At 43.1% G+C, this 22,461-nt stretch overlaps 1 protein-coding gene across 1 annotated transcript in view; it reads left to right on the top strand.

Annotated features, from left to right (window-relative positions):
* Positions 1–22,461, top strand: part of LOC124038551 (rho GTPase-activating protein 17-like) — a 52,024-nt gene that overhangs the window by 12,560 nt on the left and 17,003 nt on the right. Inside the window, 8 exon segments of the mRNA XM_046354567.1 lie at positions 9,525–9,564; positions 14,737–14,841; positions 15,426–15,502; positions 17,530–17,641; positions 17,810–17,886; positions 17,985–18,102; positions 18,761–18,829; positions 19,726–19,807. Coding sequence (XP_046210523.1) covers positions 9,525–9,564; positions 14,737–14,841; positions 15,426–15,502; positions 17,530–17,641; positions 17,810–17,886; positions 17,985–18,102; positions 18,761–18,829; positions 19,726–19,807 — 680 coding nt within the window.

Consider the following 22,461-nt stretch of genomic DNA (forward strand, 5'->3'; position numbering starts at 1 on the left):
TTTGCATTGTACCTGAAGGATATTTTTGCAGAGTCTCAATCGGGTGTTTGTCCAATTTTGTGAATTCTTGGTTGGTGAGTGAACCCCAGACCTCACAACCATGGAGAGAAATGGGTTCTGTTTAACCAATAAGGCCCAAGAGTGTGGTATATGGCCAATATACCATAGCTAAGTGCTATTAAGCATGACACAATGCAGAGTGCCTGGATACAGCCATATACCACTGACCCCTGAGGTGCCTTATTGCTATTATAAACAGGTTACATACTCATACTTTGTCATACTCACGGTAGACTGTGTTATTTGCCACAGCTGGAGTTTGCCAAAAGGCACCTGAAGAGACTATGAGAAACCAAGATTGAACTCTTTGGCCTGAATGCCAAGCCTCACGTCTGGAGGAAACCTGGCACCATCCCTACAGTGAAGCATAGTAGTGGCAGCATCATGCTGTGGGGATGTTTTATCAGCGGCAGTGACTGGGAGACAAGATGGGATCGAAGGAAAGATGAACAGAGCAAAGTACAGAGATCCTTGCTGACAATCTCCTCCAGAGGGTTCAGGACCTCAGACCGGGGTGACGGTTCACCTTCCAACAGGACAACAACCGTAAGCACACAGCCAAGACAACGCAGGAGTGGCTTTAGAACAAGTCTCTGAATGTCCTTGAGTGGCCCAGGCGTAGCCTGCACTTGAACCCGATCTAACATCTCTGGAAAGACCTGAAAATAGCTGTGCAGCAACGGTCCCCATCCAACCTGACAGAGCTTGAGAGGATTTGCGGAGATGAATGGGAGAAACTCCCCAAATACAGGTGTGCTAAGCTTGTAGCGTAATACCCAAGAAGACTTGAGGCTATAAATGCTGCCAAAGGTGCTTCAGCAAAGTACTGAGTAAAGGGTCTGAATAGTTATGTAAATGCAATATTTCAGGTTTTGATTTTGTATAAATTAGCAAACATTTCTAAAAATCTGTTTTTGCTTTGTCATTATGGGGTATTGTGTGTATATTGGGGGGGGGGGGTATTAAATACATTTTAGAACAAGGCTGTAATGTAAAAAAATGTGGAAAAAAATCAAGGGTTCTGAATACTTTCCGAAGGCACTGTAGAGCATTTCTTAATAGCATGCAGTTCGTTCGGCTTCGATACCTCATGGTTGAGTATTTCTCTGTTACTATAGTGCACAGAGCCCTGTTTTTGAAAGAGAATAGGGACTTTGCTGAGTTTAAGGCTCTAGTCACTGACTGCAGTTTAACATCTGACTTGAGAACAGTTCTCTGTACATTAGCCCCAACCTAAGCAGGATGATCTTAACAGTAAAACTGTACCAGGACCAGTTGGCAAGGGCAAAAGTTACAAGCTACAAAACGGAGGTTACATTACTTGTAGTAGGAATAGGGAAGGTCACAATTCTGTTTGTACACTTGTTTACATGGATATGCTTCTCAATAAAAACGTATTTGAAACAAGCCATTACACTTTATTATTATCATGGCCTGTCTTTATTATTATTATTATTATTATTCAGGCTATTACTTATTAATCAACAAATTACAAAATTCCAGGTTTGAGAGGATCTGTTGCGTTTTTGTATTAACACAACATTATTAATGGAGACAAAATGGTAGGCCGTCATTGTAAAGAAAAATTTGTTCTTAACTGACTTGCTTGGCTAAATAAAGGTTAAATAAAATACAAATTAAAAACTGAGTCGAAATCAAGATATGCCTACCTTGTGCTTGTCTTTTGGCTTTTCTGCATATCATGTTTTTTAATACACATCCTATTTCGATGTACAAAACCCATCGGTCTCCGTTTGAATGGTTTTCTCCGACTTTTCTCGAAATATTTGCATAATGTCACACACCCTGCTGCTGCGATCATTCGATGGCATTGGCAAATGTTCTTTGAAGAGAGAACGCCGTAATGAGAGAGAGAATGTAGCGTAAGCTACTGACAAATAGGCCTTTTACAAGATTACATTATGACAGGAGCGTTTGATTCTTATTAAAGAGATGGAGTCCAGACAGGTTACTTTAGGAAACTTTCTGAATGGACATATAGGCCTATAGAGAGAATCAGCTAACTCACACGCACACCGCTGTAAAGGCACCCATCAATCAAAGCCGCCAGCGTATGTCGGACGCGAGCAAATATTTCTCCCTTAAAACGTATTTACAAACCTAGGCCTACGTTAGGCTTTCCGAAAGATAATGATTTGACAAAGTATGAAGGGACTCCTATTCTATAGTATGAAGTAGTCATGCACCGATATGACATTTTTGGCCGATACCAATATCTGATATTTTCCTTGGGGGGAAAAAACGATACTGATTTATACACAAAAGAAATGGTGGACTTTTTAAACATTCAAGTACAGCTAAATAATTAACCGCTGCGTCCGTGTGTGTGTGTGTGTGTTAAGGCACTGCATCTCAGTGCAAGAGGCGTCACTACAGTCCCTGGTTCGAATCCAGGCTGTATCACATCCGACCGTGATTGGGAGTCCCATAGGGCCGCACACAATTGGCCCAGCGTCGTCCGGTTTGGGCGGGCTAGGCCGTCATTTGTAAATATGAATTTGATTTTAACTGACTTGCCTAGTTAAATAAAGGTTACACACAGTGACCAGAAAGTGTGTTCATGTTCTCAAATGCCATTGAAATGGCAGCAGCGGTTTGACGTCCAGCACATTCATGAGCATGCAATACGACTTTCCTCAGGACGAAATCCTCGACGACCCACTGTGCTGGCAGACTCAGGTTGCTCATGGGGCTGAAATAGCTGGTCCAAATGTCAGTCGTGATGCTAATAGCAGCGACGCTATTTAAAAATAAAAATAAATTGTTATTTTTTTTTTAGCGGTGACGCTATTACTGTGTAACTCCGGTAGGGCAACATCTGGAAAATAGTGCACTTGGTAGTGTGTACCGGTGCTCGACCAGTCGGCAAAAGCCAACATCACCTACGACAGTGTGTCCCAGGATAAATGCGCCACTTCCCCATTCATTGAGACTCCATGCAGACACACTGATAGATTTTGGTTGGGGCATTTTTGTGGCTGTTTTGTTTGCGTTTGCACCTTTCAACACCCCTCATTATCACATGAATGCACACAACCACTCACTTACACTACTGATCACTGACTACACGCACCAGTTTTGATTGTATTTAGTTTACTTTAGTTAATAAATATATTTTGTTATTCCTTATCTCCACGTTGTGTCCCTTTTTTGTTGCGGGCTTCAGCCGGTTTGTGACATTGCTCACATGGTAAATGATGGTATGAAATCAACCAAAACTTGTTTCTCACAAGTGTAGCAGGTTGTGAACTCTGCAAACAAGGGTTCCGAGAATGAGAATGGTAAATTGCTGTAATGAATACATGCGTTAATAGAAATTAATGTAACCAAATGACAGGGATTTACGGTAAATTGGCTGTTTCAGAAACGGTAGGGTGCAATATGGGCATTCATGAAAGTGCATTGCAGGCTGACACTGTATAGCCTATGCTAGTATTTTAGTTTGCCGGGATATGAGGTCGGCACTTTTTTTTTTTTTTGTCTCACCTAGGGCGTCATATTGGCCAGGACCAGCGTTTGTTAGTCTAGAAATTAAGAAAATATTTTGTATCAAATTAAACCATGCCAGGTTGGAGAGGATTTGCGCATTGTCTATTTGACACAACGTTAGCGCATTATAGGCCTCAGAGCCAGAACAACCTTGTTGACTGCTGTTCAATGATTCATGAATAGTCAGACACAACCAACATTTTTTTTAAAGAAGATCGGTTAATTTTAAGTAATGAAAATGTGCATTGTATAAAAGAATGTCCACCCATAAAAAATGTATTTTTACTGAAGTGCCATGGCCTGTAACACTCTACACACAGGCCCATCTTGGAGATCAGCTGCTCCAGCATCCAAAGGACAGTTGGAAAGAGAAGATGTAGAATATTTCATAGACTGTTAGCAAAATCTACATGGGGGGGAAAAAAAGTTGTAGTAATATTAATATATATAATTTAAACAGTTTTGATGGTTATTTTATTTTCATTATAGTCTTCATCCATAACAGTCAATTCAACTACTGTCACAGCCCTAATGGCTCCCTGATACGTACTACACACAAATGCATAATTATGAATGTCATTCTCCTGATGTTTCACATCACAGTGCTGCATAGTAGAGTTCAGTGCTTTACAATACAGTAGAGTTCAGTTAAGTAGAGTACAGTACAATATACTCTACTTTTCTTTACTGTACACTACTGGGCCATACTCGCTGTGCTATCCAAACTTGGTCCACTCCGGTCCATCTAGTAGATACCATAGACTTCCAGTAGCAGGTGACCCAACTGTGGTTTGTGACTACTATAAATTCCCATTGTAGCCAATTCAGTTGCAATAATTCCTTTTACGATTTTTTTGGTAATTCCGTTACCAATTTCTCCAGCAGGTATATTTCACTGGTCACCCCCAAAGCCAATTCCTCCTTTGGCTGCCTTTCCTTCCAGTTCTCTGCTGCCAATGACTGGAACTAATTGCAAAACTCACTGAAGCTGGAGACTCATATCTCCCTCACTAACTTTAAGCACCAGCTTATGCATCAATGCACCTGTACATAGATCATCTGTAAATTTCCCATCCAACTACCTCATCCCCATACTGTTATTTATTTATTTTTGCTCCTTTGCACCCCAGTATCTCTACTTGCACATTCATCTTTTGCACATCTGTCACTCCAGTGTTTTGCTACATTTGAATTATTTTGCCACTATGGCCTATTTATTGCCTTATTAACTCCCTTATCTTACCTCATTTGCACACAATGTTATATATACTTTTTTTTACTACTGTATTATTCACTATGTTTGTTTATTCCATGTGTAATTCTGTTGTTTGTGTCACACTGATTTGCTTTATCTTGGCCAGGTCGCAGTTGTAAATGAGAACTTGTTCTAATAATAATAATTGTATATATATATATATAAGGCCTGGTGGTGGTATGTAGGACTGGTCTGGCCTTGAGAAAGTGGACCTGAAGACACTTACCCCTGTCTGTCTTAACCACCTGGAACTGAAGACACTTACCCCTGTCTGTATTAACCACCTGCTACTGAAGGCTAGACTCAGACAAGACTGGGGTGGGTCAGCTGTTGGTCTCTGTGTGACTGATAAATGTTTGGTATGTTCTAGTGTTTGGGTTAGGCTAGCATAGTAGCCGGCCTCTGCCCAGTACCCTGCCCTGAACGTTAGTCACTAGCCGGCTACCACCCAGTTACTCTACCATGCACCTCAGAGGCTGCTGCCCTATGTATACTGAACATGCAACAATTTGTATGATTTTACTGAGTTACAGTTCATGTCATAAATTCATGAATTCATTGGGCCCTAACCTATGGATTTCACATGAAAGGGTAGGGGTGCAGCCATGGCTGGACCTGGGAGGCCATAGGCCCACACACTGGGGAGTCAGGCCCCGCTAGTCAGAACATGTTTTTCCCCACAAAAGGGCTTTATTACAGATGGAAATACTCCCCAATTCCATCAGCTGTCCGGGTGCCTGGTCTCAGACGATCTCGCAGGTGAAGAAGCCGGATGTACAGGTCCTGGGCAGGCGTGGTAACACGTGGTCTGCGGTTGTGACGCCGGTTGGACGTACTGCCATATTCTCTAAAACCACGTTGTATGTGGGGTTGAGGTCGACCGATTAATCGGCATGGCCGATTTCAAGTTTTATTCTCTGGCAACAGCTCTGGTGGATATTCCTGCAGGCAGCATTTCAGTTGCAAGGTCCCTTAACTTGAGACATTTTGGCGTTGTGACAAAACGGCACAACGCCAAAATGCAGCAATGTGTCTTGTAAAAGACTGACTGATGAAATCAGAGTTGAATACTGACGATCAATATTGATTTTTAAGCATACCTGGCTGAGAAAGCTATCAGTAGAATGTCAATTGTTCTGTCCTGCAGTTGCCTCATTTCAATCTATGGGCCTCTTATCAAGGTGATCATATCAGTTATGTGAAAAAATGTGATTTGTTTTCGTGGTTTCCTCATAGCACCCGCACTAAAACAAATGTTATTTGTCACATGCGCCGAATACAACCTTGAAATGCTTGCTCACAAACTCTTCCCAATGATGCAGATTAAAAACAAGTAACACAAGGAATCAAATAAAATACACAATGGCACTATATACAAGGAGTACCAGTACCAGATCAATGTGCAGAGATGTGAGGTATTTGAGGTAGATATGTACATGAAAGCAGTGTAGAGTGACTAGGCATTCGTATAGTTGAGGTATTTGAGGTAGATATGTACATGAAAGCAGTGTAGAGTGACTAGGCATCAGTATAGTTGAGGTATTTGAGGTAGATATGTACATGAAAGCAGTGTAGAGTGACTAGGCATCCGTATAGTTGAGGTATTTGAGGTAGATATGTACATGAAAGCAGTGTAGAGTGACTAGGCATCAGTATAGTTGAGGTATTTGAGGTAGATATGTACATGAAAGCAGTGTAGAGTGACTAGGCATCAGTATAGTTGAGGTATTTGAGGTAGATAGTTGAAGTCAGAAGTTTAATAAACACTTAGGTTGGAGTCATTAGACCTTGTTTTTCAACCACTCCACACATTTCTTGTTAACAACTATAGTTTTGGCAAGTCGGTTAGGACATCTACTTTGTGCATGACAGAAGTAATTTTTCCAATTCACTGTATCACAGTTCCAGTGGTTCAGTTGTTTACATACACGAAGTTGACTGCATTTAAGCAGTTTGGAAAATGCCAGATGATGATGTCATGACTTCAGAAGCTTATTGACGTAATTTGAGTCAATTGGAGGTGTACATGTGGATGTATTTCAAGGCCTACCTTCAAACTCCGTGCCTGTTTGCTTGACATTATGGGAAAATCAAAAGAAATCAACCAAGACCTCAGAATAAAATTGTAAACCTCCACAAGTCTGGTTCAACCTTTGGTAGCAATTTCCAAACACTTGAAGGTACCACGTTCATCTGTACAAATAATAGTACGCAAGTATAAACACCATGGGACCACGCAGCCTTCATACCGCTCAGGAAGGAGACTCCTAAAGACTAATGTACTTTGGTGCAAAAAGTGCATCTCAATCCCAGAACAACAGCAAAGGATCTTGTGAAGATGCTGGAGGAAAAGGGTACAAAAGTGTCTATATCCATAGTAACTTAAGCCCTATATCTACAAAACCTGAAAGCCCGCACAGCAAGGAAGAAGCCACTGCTCCAGAATCGCCATTAAAAAAGCCAGAATACGGTTTGCAACTGCACATGGGATTGTACTTTTTGGAGAAATGTTCTCTGGTCTGATGAAACAAAAATAGAACTGTTTGGCCATAATGACCATCATTATGTTTGGAGGGAAAAGGGGGAGGCTTGCAAGTCGAAAAACACCATCCCAACTGTGAAGCACAGGGGTGGCAGCATGTTGTGGGGGTGCTTTGCTGCAGGAGGGACTGGTGCACTTCACAAAATAGATGGCATCATGAGGTAAGACAATTATGTGGATATATTGATGCAACATCTCAAGACATCAGTCAGGAAGTTAAAGCTTGGTCGCAAATGGGTTTTCCAAATGGACAATGACCGCAAGCATACTTCCAAAGTTGTGGCAAAATGCCTTTAAGGACAACAAAGTCAAGGTATTGGAGTGGCCATCACAAAGCCCTGACCTCAATCCCATAGAACATTTGTGGGCAGAACTGAAAAAGCTTGTTCGAGCAAGGAGGCCTACAAACCTGACCCAGTTACATCGGCTCTGTCAGGAGAAATGGGCCAAAATTCACCCAACTTATTGTGGGAAGCTTGTGGAAGGCTACCCAAAACGTTTGACCCAAGTTAAACCATTTAAAGGCAATGCTACCAAATACTAATTGAGTGTATGTAAACCTCTGACCCACTGGGAATGTGATGAAGGAAATAAAAGCTGACGTAAATCATAGTCTCTACTATTATTCTGACATGTCACATTCTTAAAATAAAGTGGTGATCCTAATTGATCTAAGACAGAGAATTTTTACTAGGATTAAATGTCAGGAATTCTGAAAAACTGAGTTTGTATGTAAACTTCCGACTTCAACTGTATACATGAAGGCAGTGTAAAGTGACTAGGCATCAGGATAGATGAGGTATTTGAGGTAGATATGTACATGAAGGCAGGGTAAAGTGACTAGGCATCAGGATAGATGAGGTATTTGAGGTAGATATGTACATGAAGGCAGGGTAAAGTGACTAGGCATCAGGATAGATGAGGTATTTGAGGTAGATATGTACATGAAGGCAGGGTAAAGTGACTAGGCATCAGGATAGATGAGGTATTTGAGGTAGATATGTACATGAAGGCAGGGTAAAGTGACTAGGCATCAGGATAGATGAGGTATTTGAGGTAGATATGTACATGAAGGCAGGGTAAAGTGACTAGGCATCAGGATAGATGAGGTATTTGAGGTAGATATGTACATGAAGGCAGGGTAAAGTGACTAGGCATCAGGATAGATGAGGTAGATATGTACATGAAGGCAGGGTAAAGTGACTAGGCATCAGGATAGATGAGGTATTTGAGGTAGATATGTACATGAAGGCAGGGTAAAGTGACTAGGCATCAGGATAGATGAGGTATTTGAGGTAGATATGTACATGAAGGCATCAGGCATAGATGATGAGTATTTGAGGTAGATATGTACATGAAGGCAGGGTAAAGTGACTAGGCATCAGGATAGATGAGGTATTTGAGGTAGATATGTACATGAAGGCAGGGTAAAGTGACTAGGCATCAGGATAGATGAGGTATTTGAGGTAGATATGTACATGAAGGCAGGGTAAAGTGACTAGGCATCAGGATAGATGAGGTATTTGAGGTAGATATGTACATGAAGGCAGGGTAAAGTGACTAGGCATCAGGATAGATGAGGTATTTGAGGTAGATATGTACATGAAGGCAGGGTAAAGTGACTAGGCATCAGGATAGATGAGGTATTTGAAGATATGTGAAGGCAGGATAGATTGAGGTAGATATGTATATGAAGGCAGGGTAAAGTGACTAGGCATCAGGATAGATGAGGTATTTGAGGTAGATATGTACATGAAGGCAGGGTAAAGTGACTAGGCATCAGGATAGATGAGGTATCTGAGGTAGATATGTACATGAAGGCAGGGTAAAGTGACATCAGGATAGGTGGTGCTCAGGCTTTCACTCATGTGGTTTGTAGTTTCCTGAACTGGGTGACATTCTGTTTGTGCTCCAACCAACTCCTTGTTGTCTCACCAAGGCAACAATGTACCTTAGTGATGGTGTTGAATGCTGTTCAAGCCGTGTGGTTGGAACCCAGGCTAGTGCAGTGGTGACCCTGACCCTGTTGTGCTGCACTGTGTGTCTAGTAATGGCCTCATTGCATTGACAGTATTTACACATTCATGCTATCCATCACTATAGTCCTCAGGAGCTGTCAAACCTAATCTATCGCCTGTTGTGTTTTCTCATCCACAGAGCAGAGAAAACAGAAGTTCTCAGCGATGACCTTCTACAGGTAAATAAATCATTACCTAGGCTACATTTTCTCATTTACTTTACCACAGGGTTCCCCAACTGGCGGCCTGTGGGTGATTTTTATTTGGCACCCCATGTTTTCTGGAAATCTGTTCCAAAGTATTCCCACGCATAATAAAGGGAAACAGTATACACTGAGTGGACAAAACATTAGGAACACCTTCCTAATATTGAGTTGCACCCCTTTTGCCCTCAACAGCCTCAATTTGTCTGGGCATGGTACAAAGTGTCGAAAGCGTTACACAGGGATGCTGGCCCGTGTTGACTCCAATGCTTCCCTCAGTTGTCAAGTTGGCTGGATGTCCTTTTGGGTGGTGGACCATTCTTGATACACACAGGAAACTGTTGAGAGTGAAAACCCCAGCAGCGTTGCAGTTTTTTACACACACCAGTGCGCCTGGCACCTACTACCATACCCTGTTCAAAGGCACTTCAATCTGTTGTCGTGCCAATTCACCCTCTGAATGGCACACATACACAATCCATGTCTCAAGGTTTCAAAATCCTTCTTTAACCTGTTTCCTCCTCTTCATCTACATTGATTGATTGAAGTGGATTGAACAATTGACATCAATAATGGATCATAGGTCAGTCTGTCATCCATAGAGCAGGTGTTCCTCATGTTTTGTTCACTCAGTGTATATAATTGTATACAAATGTAAGCAAAGTTTGAAATTGTTTTATTAAAATATTGTTTCTGTTTGGGCTTCTTGCGTTCAATTTGCAGTCTACAAATTATTTGTAATTATGTTCCATCCCCCTGACCATCCGCTCGAGTAAAAAAAAAACAGCCCACAGCTAAATCTAGTTGTTGATCCCTGCTCTACCAACTCATTACATACTGTACCACAATCAATGGACCTGCAGAATCAGCATTGTGAATATAACAGGCTAAGCAGAGCCACAGATATTGTCAGCTTTTTCCATATATTGGTAACCAAACAAATTGTAACCACGTTCTGCCAGGAATTCTGATAATCCTTGGTACTAGTGGTGAAAATATGATGACTGTGTGTGTATATTCTATTCAATTCAGTGCTATTCTCTATTCTCAGTCTGGTTCCCAGGGAAATAGGCAACCCATTGAGTTTAGAGACAGCAGGTGGAGTTCCTCAGAATTCCGGTTGCTCAGGGAAGACATTCTACACACTTAAAACACATTATTTCTGTCATTCCGGAATGTTATTTTGTTTTCCTCTGCCCCACTTGAAGTCAGAGAGGGCGTGTGTGTACACAAACGACGCTACTGAAGAGACAGTCTCCTGCTGTTGCTTCAAGACCTTTTTCTCTTAGTCACATTCGATAAATAGCACGTGGTTGACTGAAGAGAAAAGTATACTGGAAGGAAAAAGTCATGGGACCCACACACAGCACTTTGCACGACCGTGTTCTATTTAGATGCATTGTGAGACACTGTCATGGAAGGAGGGAGTGTCTGTCCAACACAGCTTAGGAATAGCTGCTACTGAGGTGAGGACACTTTATAGTAGCTGACAGTTGACTCTGTTTTGCGTGAGACTTTCCTTTATCAACCTTCCATGGCCCACTGGGATTTTAGACTCCTCTGTCTTGCAAATATCTCTCATGGTGCCATGTCAGTCTGAGAACCCACTGTTGGATCACTCTCCTGTCCATGGAAGCACTGGAGGCAGGTGCTCTATCACCACAGATCACTTTTCTGCTTCAGCCAACTCCTGTCTCTAGTGCTTGTTGTTATGCCTTCCATGTTTGCCTGCTGTGAATGAATGGCATGCATAAGAGGCTTTTTAAAGTGGTCAACAGCGCAAACAGATGAGGCATCCATGCCAGTGTCTTATTCTTAGTCCCATCTGCCTGCCATCACAACACCTGGTCCTCCATGGTGGATTCATGGCATCCCATAATTCCTCTGCTAGCCCAGCTGTCCATATAGCCACATAGCTCAGCTTCCACAGGGGCACCATTTATATCCCCAGCTGCCTGAGGCCACAAAACCCTGCATACACTACATGACCAAAAGTATGTGGACACCTTCTTGTCACACATCTCATTCCAAAATCATGGGCATTAATATGGAGTTGGTCCCCCTTCGCTGCTATAACAGCCTCCACTCTTCTGGGAAGGCTTTCCACTAGATGTTGACGCATTGCTGCGGAGACCTGCTCCATTCAACCACAAGCGTTAGTGAGTACGGGCAATTAGGCCTGGTTCGCAGTCTGCCTTCCAATTCATCCTAAAGGTGTTCTATAGGGTAGAGGTCAGGGCTCTGCAGGCCAGTCAAGTTATTCCACACCGATCTCGACAAACCATTTCTATATGGACCTCGCTTTCTGCACAGGGGCATTGTCATGATGAAACAGGAAAGGGCCTTCCCCAAACTGTTGCCACAAAGTTGGAAGCACAGAATCTTCTAGAATGTCATTGTATCCTGTAGCGTTAACATTTCCCTTCACTGGAACTAAGGAGCCTTGCACAAACCATGAAAAACAGCCCCAGACCATTATTCTTCCACCAAACTTTACAGTTGGTGCTATGCATTGGGGCAGGTAGTGTTCTCCTGGTATCCCCCAAACCTAGATTCGTCCGTCGGACTGCCAGATGGTGAAGCGCAATTCATCACTCCAGAGAACGCGTTTCCACTGCTCCAGAGTCCAATGGTATTGCGCATGGTGATCTTAAGCTTGTGTGCGGCTGCTCGGTCACAGAAACCCATTTCATGAAGCTCCTGGCAAACATTTATTGTGCTGATGTTGCTTCCAGAGGCAGTTTAACTCTGTAGTGGGCGGTCCCGTTCTGTCAGCTTATGTGGCCTACAACTGTGCTGTTGATGCTCCTAGACGTTTCCACTTCTCAGTAACAATACTTACAGTTGACCGGGACAGATCTAGCAGGGCAGAAATTTGACTTGTTGGAAAGGTGGCATCCTATGGCGGTGCCACGTTGAAAGCCACTGAGCTCTTCAGTACGGGCCATTCTAATGTCAATGTTTGTCTATGGAGATTGCATGGCTGTGTGCTCAATTTTATACACCTGTCAGCAACGGGTGTGGCTGAAATAGCCAAATCCATCATTTGAAAGGATCTCTACATACTTTTGTGTATATATAGTGTAGTTTTCACGCACTCCAGAGAAAGTTTACTGTAATTTGTTCAATGGCTCTGTGTGATGATGGCTCTGGCATGTTGTAATCTATAATGGGGAGGCTTCCTGAGCTCTTTCCAGTCCGGATTCTGCTTTAGCCAATTATAGCTGTCTCCTTTACTCTGTCAGGAACGAGAAACCAACCTGGTTACCAAGCAAGCTTAGACTGACTTCAAAACAACAATAATTGATATTCACAACAGCGGAATTATGGGTACTAGTGTTGTCTAGGAATCCAACCCTCTTCTATGATGTTTACTGCTGTTTGTGTTTAGACACAGACACGCTCTCACACCCTTTCTCTGGCTAGCCGTGCCGTGTGCTTGTCTGGACATCTTATCAGTCCTGGCACAAACACACTGGTCAGTCACATTACAGTGGGGATTCCCTGCTCAGTGGATGTGTCATAGACCAAACTAGGCTCTGAGCTGATCAGTTGGTCAGACAGAAGTTGTTGTACTCTTTCAGATCCTTCTGGTCTGTTTGTTTGTCTGTTTAGCCCTTTGTCTTCAGTCTCTTTTGATGTATCTCTCTGTGGGATGTCACTGTCTGGGAAGTCTGTCTGTGTGGGAGGTCAGTCTCTGTGTATGATGTTGGGGTGAGTGTGTTATGTCTGAGTGTAAGAACGTGATGGTAAAGCGACAGTGGCACCCCTGACGCCATGTAATCAAAGACACACACACATCCCCAGGATCTCCTCCCGTAGAGAAGAATGAGGTAGAACTCCAGTCAGAGGAATCCCCTGTTCCTGTGCCATGTGCTAACAGGGCCCAGCCCGAACACACAGCGCTCCCCGTTCCTGTGGAGGAGGCAGGATACCCCCTCCACACTGTCTGACCCAAGAGAGAGTGGGAGAGCGGTAGAGAGAGCGGTGTGGAGGAATCAGCCGTTGGAATTCTTGAGTTTGAGTTCTGTTTCAGTAACACAATTGTCATGGTTTCTGTTGATCTGTTCTGACAGTCTGTATGTCTGTCTGTCTGCCCTATTCCCAAAGGCATTGTACTGAGCTGTCAATTTCTCCTCCCTCCCTCCCCCTCTAGTCCATGTTCCAGACTGGGCATGTTCTGTACAACAGACACTCCATGTTCCAGACTGGGCATGTTCTGTACAACAGACACTCCATGTTCCAGACTGGGCATGTTCTGTACAACAGACACTCCATGTTCCAGACTGGGCATGTTCTGTACAACAGACACTCCATGTTCCAGACTGGCAACAAATAGCATAACAATGGTCTAAAGAACTGTTTGAAAAATACATTTCTATGTAGTTTGTTAGACAGATTACAGACAACACTTTGGAAGTTGCCATACAGTTTCACCATCTGACAGCTGTAAAAGGCTGTGGCAGTATTAAGTCGTTTTCTGCCCTGGCTTCAGAGTGCTGTGAAATCACAATTTCAGCGCATTCATCTGCTCTTTTAATGCTCCAAATAGCAGTAACAGCCCAGCAACAGTCTCCATGAAGACGCTTCCAATGAGTCATCCGTTTCATAGAAAACGTTCCTATGTTGTCCAGCTGGGAGAGGCCGGTAATCATTCATGCCTGACCTTTGACCTCCATGTAGCTGACTGGACTTCAATGAAGCGGCCGTCAACAGGCAGGGATGAGGGAGATTAGCGGAATATAGTTACATGTCAACACCATTCATTCTACTGGACAGAGTTGTCAGAGGACCAAAAGGGCTGAGAAAGATGGATCAGTGCAGTTCTAAACTACAGGCATAACCCTTCAACTCAGTGTCCCTGTCCCTAGGAACTGTCTACATCTTCTGCACCACAAAGCTCCTCCACCAACATTTGTTTTTAGAAACAGAGTTGAGTTCCCTTTCTTACTGTGACAAAGTAGTGCGGAACATATTGGATTCCTAACCTTGTTATGAAACACAAGACGATGCATTTAATCATTCAACATACGGGTTTTCTGAAAATCGTTTCCCGTGTCTAGAGCCTGTAGCTGCTTTACCACCGAGTTGTATACTACATCACAGTAAAGATCTGTCTGTATGTAAGTGGTCGTTTGTCGTGCACAGATTGAGCGGCGCATGGAGATGGTACGTGTGGTCTCCCACAACACACACAAGAGGATGGTCACGTGTCTGCAGGGCCACATTGGCACCGACGCAGAGAAGAGACATGTAAGTACAGGTATCATTAACATTATTCCTGACCAAATTGTCTGAATCACTAGATCAAAGATAAGAATATATTTAGGATTTATTTCCCATTAACTCTTCACCTACTTGATTAACACTAGATGACCCTACCCCCTTGAAAATAATGTTCTATATCAGCAATTTGTGTTTTTTTTGTTTACCTCATGATCCAACATGTACAATTGTGTCAATGCCAGTCCGTACCACGCCTATACACAGGAAATGGTCAGGTAAAAAGACACATGTTTACTTTCTCATAGCTACAGTTCTAGCTCTGCTCAACCCTCCTTCCATGTATTTCAGTACAGCTTTATGGGAATATAAAGGAATGATGAGTCATCATACAGTGTCTAGTTGTTACAGTATGTCAAATTAGCTCTTAATATCACAATAACTGTAACATCCTCATTCTTTCTACCATTCTATATTGTCCAACTTAATGAAAAGAGACTTTCCATTGATAAACCCTCAAAAGGAAAGCACTAGAGACGTCTTGTTGGTGCCTCCGTTGGTATCTAATAAATGTATACATATCTCTTTTCCCTTTCTACAAACACACCTCACAGAAAAAGCTTCCTCTGACAGCGCTGTCTCAAGCCATGGTGGACGGAGGCAGTCAGCTGGGAGAGGAGTCTCTGATTGGGTGAGTGAGGGTGAATTGACAGGTTAGACAACCAATCGTCTATCTGACACTGGTTATATGGAACAGATGAACCCTAGAGAGATGGAGAATATGTGGCTAACAAACTGACCCAATTATTATCAGCGGTCTTTTCAGTCATTTCTTGTTTTTGTGGAGGATCAGGAAGTGTCTAGAGTGGATGTCTATCCACATAATGAGGATGTTTGCCAGACTGATTCTCCATTTAACAGAACGAGCTACATTGTTGCCTTGTTCGCATAGTAAGACAGTGACAGAAACAGACAGGCATTCAGACTAGAGGATGTAGAAACTACCCAGAGATTTACTGTTACTGTCTGCTTTTAGGAGGAAGTGAATCTATCTCATTTGACAACTTGCCAATGTTTAATATGATGTATTTGTGGATGCGGAATGATGGATTTGGAAGGTATTGTCAAAGGTGATGAATGTGACATGTACAGTACCAGTCAAAAGTTTGGACAGACACTATTTTCTACATTGTAGAATAATAGTAGTAACCAAAAAAGTGTTAAACAAATCAAAATATATTTGAGATTCTTCAAAATAGCCACACCTTGATGACAGCTTTGCACACTCTTGGCATTCTCTCAACCAGCATCATGAGGTGGTCACCTGGAATGCATTTCAATTAACTGGTGTGCCTTGTTTGAAAGTTAATTTGTGGATTTTCTTTCCTTAATGCGTTTGAGCCAATCAGTTGTGTTGTGACAAGGTAGGGGTGGTATACACAAGAGCTACGATTAAACTGGGTCTCATGAGGACTGCCACAGGAAAGGAAGACCCAGAGCTGCAGAGGATAAGTTCATTAGTTACCAGCCTCAGAAAATGCAGCACAAATAATTTCTTCACAGAGTTCAAGTAACAGATACATCTCAACATCAACTTTTCAGAGGAGACTGCGTGAATCAGGCCTTCATGGTCAAATTGCTGCAAAGAAACCACTACTAAAATACACCAATAATAAGAAGAAAGAAGAGACTTGCTTGGGCCAAGAAACACGAGCAATGGACATTAGACTGGTGGACATCTGTCCTTTGGTCTGATGAGTCAAAATATGAGATTTTTGGTTCCAACTGCTGTGTCTTTTGAGACACAGAGTAGGTGAACGGATCTCCACATGTGTAGTTCCCACCGTGAAGCATGGAGGAGGAGTTGTGATGGTGTCGGGGTGCTTTGCTGGTGACGCTGTCTTACTTTCATACTTTCTGCAGTGATACGCCTTCCCATCTGTAGCTCAGTTGGTAGAGCATGGCGCTTGTAACGCCAGGGTAGTGGGTTCGATCCCCGGGACCACCCATACGTAGAATGTATGCACACATGACTGTAAGTCGCTTTGGATAAAAGTGTCTGCTAAATGGCATATATTATTATATTATTATTATCTGGTTTGCACTTAGTGGGACTATCATTTGTTTTTCAACAGGACAATGACCCAACACACCACCAGGCTGTGTAAAGGCTATTTGACCAAGACTGAGAGTGATTTAGTGTTGCAGCAGATGTCCTGGCCTCTACAATCACCCGACGTCAACCCAATTGAGATGGTTTGGGATGAATTGGACCGCAGAGTGAAGGAAAGGCAGGCAACAAGTGTTCAGCATATGTGGGAATTCCTTCAAGACTGTTGGAAAAGCATTACAGGTGAAGCTGGTTGAGAGAATACCAAGAGTGTGCAGAGCTGTCATTAATGCAAAGGGCGGCTACTTTGAAGAATCAAAAATCTATTTTGATTTGTTTAGCACTTTTATTTTGGTTACTACATGATTCCATACGTGTTATTTCATAGTGTTGATGTCTTCACTATTCTTTTACAATATAGAAAAGAGTAAAAAATAAAGAGAAAACAGTGAAAAAGTAGGTGTATCCAAACTTTTGACTGGTCCTGTAGATGACCCTCTGCAGTTATTCCTCATTATTTTGAAGGACAGTAATGGTGACATCTGACCCCAATGGCTCTTCCTGTGGCATCTGAATAACCTTTGACCTGTGTGTGTGTCTCCTGACAGGAAAATGATGGAGGTGTGTGGGGAGGCAGAGAACAGGCTGGCGTCAGAGCTGCTGCAACATGAGGTTCAGATAGAGAAAGACGTGCTAGACCCCCTAAACCAGCTAGCAGAGGTGAGGAGGAGATATTGAGTGCCTTATTCTATCCAAACCTGTATAAAGAGTATACAATATTTAGTCAAAACCATTCTAACTCCATCATTAAATAATTGAGTCAATAGTCAGTGTGTATTTGGAAAAGTGCCATACGTACTTCACAGACGTGAACATCCATATTCTCAGGTGGACATTCCCAACATCCTCAAACAGAGGAAGCAGCTAGCCAGGCTAGTTCTTGACTATGATTCTGCCAGAGCGAGGTGAGCCTGTGTACATGTATAAACTTTATTAACATTTAGAATGTGCTAGAACATGTTTTAAAGTTCCTAACAACGTTCTAAGCTGATCACCCTTCCAGGTGGTTGCAGGCAACCAAGTCGATAATCTCAGGAACAAACACTCAAGCACTGACGGCCAAGGCAGACCTGCTCAAAGAGGAGGTGGATGAAGCTATGAATAAAATGGAACTGTGCAAGGTAAGGCCTTAAATGGATAAATCACCCCACAGTTAAGTTTGACTGACGTTCTGCTATATGAATTAGGATAAATCACAGGCCTCAATCCCAGATGAATGGTAGTTGCTCACATGAGAAGAGGAAGTGACACTATGGAAAGTTTTTACAGAAGAAGGTAAGGACAGAAATGGACATTCCATGCCCAGTACCGTTATGGCTGTTTGATTTAGGAAGAAGGAATGCCTAGTCAGCTGTGTGTGCGTGCCTCTCTCTCTGAGAGTATTGTGTGTATTGAGTTAGTTTGAGTTAGTGGTGTGTGTCAGGTCTTCTGTCCAGGAAGCTACATGATTCAGTGTTTTCCTTCCTCTGCGCTCCAAGCCTGTTCAGCCCTGCTCTACACTGCTACTATACCCTGGCCCTGTCAACAGCAGACAGATTTATGAGTCACTGTGGAAGGCCTAATGACCCTACCCAGCACTAACACTAACATAGCTGCAACCTGAAATACATTGATTGGATTTTGAGACCAGAGAGGTGGATGGGTTTAGGTCGATATAAAACAGGCAGGAATTTGCCTTTTATAGTGAAATTACTGTTGATGGATCACATGTTTAAGTCCTGAGAGTTGGTCCTTCTCTGTCATCTGCTTCTAATGATCTCGTCTGCCCCTCTCTCTCAGGATCAACTGGCTGCAGACATGTACAATTTCTTCTCAAAGGAAGGGGACTATGCCTGCTACTACGTTATGGTGAATCAGCGTGTGTGTGGGAATGTTCATAGCTGTTGGCTGACTGGTGAACAGTTGGTTTGTTGTTCCTCTCATTGTTGACTGACTCTTTCTTTTTTCTCGCCTCTCTCTCGCTCACCTTTTCTCTCTCGCTCACCTTTTCTCTCTCTCTCGCTCTCCTTTTCTCTCTCTCTCGCTCTCCTTTTCTCTCTCTCTCGCTCTCCTTTTCTCTCTCTCTCGCTCGCCTTTTCTCTCTCTCTCGCTCTCCTTTTCTCTCTCGCTCACCTTTTCTCTCTCTCTCGCTCACCTTTTCTCTCTCGCTCGCTCTCCTTTTCTCTCTCGCTCGCTCTCCTTTTCTCTCTCGCTCTCCTTTCTCTCTCGCTCACCTTTTCTCTCTCTCGCTCACCTTTTCTCTCTCGCTCGCTCTCCTTCTCTCTCGCTCGCTCTCCTTTTCTCTCTCGCTCACCTTTTCTCTCTCTCGCTCACCTTTTCTCTCTCTCTCTCACCTTTTCTCTCTCGCTCGCTCTCCTTTTCTCTCTTGCTCGCTCTCCTTTTCTCTCTCTCTCGCTCTCCTTTTCTCTCTTGCTCGCTCTCCTTTTCTCTCTCTCTCTCTCTCGCTCTCCTTTTCTCTCTCTCTCTCTCCTTTTCTCTCTCGCTCGCTCACCTTTTCTCTCTCGCTCGCTCACCTTTTCTCTCTCGCTCGCTCACCTTTTCTCTCTCGCTCGCTCACCTTTTCTCTCTCTCTCGCTCACCTTTTCTCTCTCTCTCGCTCACCTTTTCTCTCTCTCGCTCACCTTTTCTCTCTCTGTCGCTCACCTTTTCTCTCTCGCTCGCTCTCCTTTTCGCTCGCTCTCACTTGAACGCTCTCCTTTTGTCTCTCTCTCTCCCTCCTCTACACTGTTCTGTTGTGTTCCCAGCTCTTAGAGGCCCAAGCTGATTACCATAGAAAATCTCTGACTATCCTCGAGAGTGTCCTGCCAACCATACAAGCACAGCAAGGTACACTATACTCCAGGTGCAGTACAGCCCAGTTCCCCTCTCCCTGTGCTGGTTGAAGTTGCCCAGAAGTTATCCTCCTCCGATCCTGTCCTACTCCCCTCTAAAATCCCTCTCATCGAGATACAGACCAGTCCTCACCATCTCCTTCTAAAAACCTCTCTATTTCTCGTCACAGGCTCTTTCCCTCAGACCATAAAGGTTTAACTGAGCGTGACACAGGAACTCTGTCCATTAGTACCGTGATGATATTGTTGGGTCAGGCTAAAGTCTCAAGTTATCATCGAGGTCTGGGCCAGGTATCCCAAACTGGGGCACATGCAATGCCGTCGGGTGTACGCCAAATAAAAATGTGATTCACATTTAATGATTTTATTTTCAAACAGTCCATTTATATTTTCCAACGGGGCTATACATTTGGGTGAGGGTTTTTTCTCACCTGAGTAGCCTCGTTTCACGGCCAAAAATATAATTAAACCATTTAGTGTTCAGAAAAATAACAACAATGTCAAATACAGGTAGCCTAGTCAAATAATTAACATCTAATCACATGAACCGTTACTCTATAATAATAATAATAATATATGCCATTTAGCAGACGCTTTTATCCAAAGCGACTTACAGTCATGTGTGCATACATTCTACATATGGGTGGTCCCGGGAATCGAACCCACTACCCTGGCGTTACAAGCGCCATACTCTACCAACTGAGCTACAGTTGGTAGAGCTCTCTCGTGGGAATTTCACTAACGGTCTGTATGTAGCTGCTGCTCATGTTGGTATCTGTACTGATGGTGTAAAAGCCATGACAGGGAGACATAGTGGAGTGGTAATGCGCGTGCAAGCAGTTGCTCCCGCTGCAGCATCCACTGGGAGGCTCTTGCTGTCGAGGGAATGACCGACAGCTTGAAAGATGTTTTGGACAGTACAGTGAAAATGGTTAACTTTGTTAAAGCAAGGCCCCTGAACTCTCCTGTATTTTCTGCATTATGCAATGATATGTGCAGCGACCATGTAGTGCTTTTACAACATACAGAAGTGCAATGGTTAACAAGGGGCAAAGTATTGACACATTTTTAAAATTGAGAGACGAGCTTAATGTTTTCTTTACTGACCATCATTTTCAGTTTCTCACACGACTGGCCTATCTGGGCGATGTTTTTCCCTCGCCTGAATGATGACTCTCCGCAACTATATTCAATGTGCGGGACATATTGAGGATATAATTAAGAAGTTGGAGCTCTTCTCTGTCTGCATTAACAAGGACAAAACACAGGTCTTTCCATCATTGTATGATTTTTTTTGTGTGCAAATGAACTCAAGCTTACGGACAATGTCAAATGTGATCTAGCGAAGCACCTGAGTGAGTTGGGTGCGCAAGTACTTTCCCGAAACAGATGAGACAAACTGGATTCATTATCTCTTTCATGCCCTGCCTCCAGTCCACTTATCGATATCTGAACAAGAGAGCCTCATCGAAATTGCAACAAGAGGTTCTGTGAAAATGTTATTTAATCAGAAGCCACAGCCAGATTGCTGGATTAGGCTGCGCTCAGAGTATCCTGCCTTGCCAAATCGCGCTGTTTAGACACCGATGCCCATTGCAACCACGTACCTACACTACCGTTCAAAAGTTTAGGGTCACTTAAAAATGTCCTTGTTTTTTAAAGAAAAGCTCATCAAATTGATCAGAACTACAGTGTAGACATTGTGAATGTAAATTACTATTGTATCTGGAAACGGATTTATTTTTAAATGGATCTATATAGGCGTACAGAGGCCCATTATCAGCAACCATCACTCCTGTGTTCCAATGGCACATTGTGTTATCTAGTCCAAGTTTATCATTTTAAAAGGCTAATTGATCATTAGAAAACCATTTTGCAATTATGTTAGCACAGCTGAAAACTGTTGTCCTGATTTAAAGAAGCAATAACACTGGCCTTCTTTAGACTAGTTGAGTATCTGGAGCATCGGCATTTGTGGGTTCGATTATAGGCTCAAAATGTCAAGACACAAAGACCATTCTTCTGAAACTCGTCAGTCTATTCTTGTTCGGAGAAATGATGGCTATTCCATGCAAGAAATTGCCACGAAACTGAAGATCTCGTACAACGCTGTGTACCTTCACAGAACAGCGCAAACGGTCTCTAACCAGAATAGAAAGAGGAGTGGGAGGCCCCAGTGCACAACTGAGCAAGAGGACAAGTACATTAGTGTCTAGTTTGAGAAACAGAAGCCTCACAAGTCCTCAACTGGCAGCTTCATTAAATAGTACTCGCAAAACACCAGCCTCAACGTCAACAGTGAAGAGGCGTCTCCGGCATGCTGGCCTTCTAGGCAGAAGTTGTATACAAGCAACTCGATCCAGACCATTTCGCACATTCTGAAGTTGGAACAGTGTTTCTAGCATAAAGGCTGTTGGAGGAGTAGGTGGCGGAATAATAAGAAGTAAGTTGAATATCTGAGCTGGGGCTGCTGCCGCTATCCCCACCAGTAAATGTAGTGTCAGGCTTACAATGATAGCAAAAAACAACATTTGAGAGTGCGCTGACCCTGGTGCTAAAGGGGGTACGCAGCTGGAGGTTGAATGTTTGAAAGGGTACAGGCCTATAAAAGTTTGGGAACCACTGGTCTAGGCTATGCATTGTCACCCT

The sequence above is a fragment of the Oncorhynchus gorbuscha genome, linkage group LG06 (assembly GCF_021184085.1).
Source record: "Oncorhynchus gorbuscha isolate QuinsamMale2020 ecotype Even-year linkage group LG06, OgorEven_v1.0, whole genome shotgun sequence".
In the NCBI taxonomy this organism is placed as follows: domain Eukaryota; kingdom Metazoa; phylum Chordata; class Actinopteri; order Salmoniformes; family Salmonidae; genus Oncorhynchus; species Oncorhynchus gorbuscha.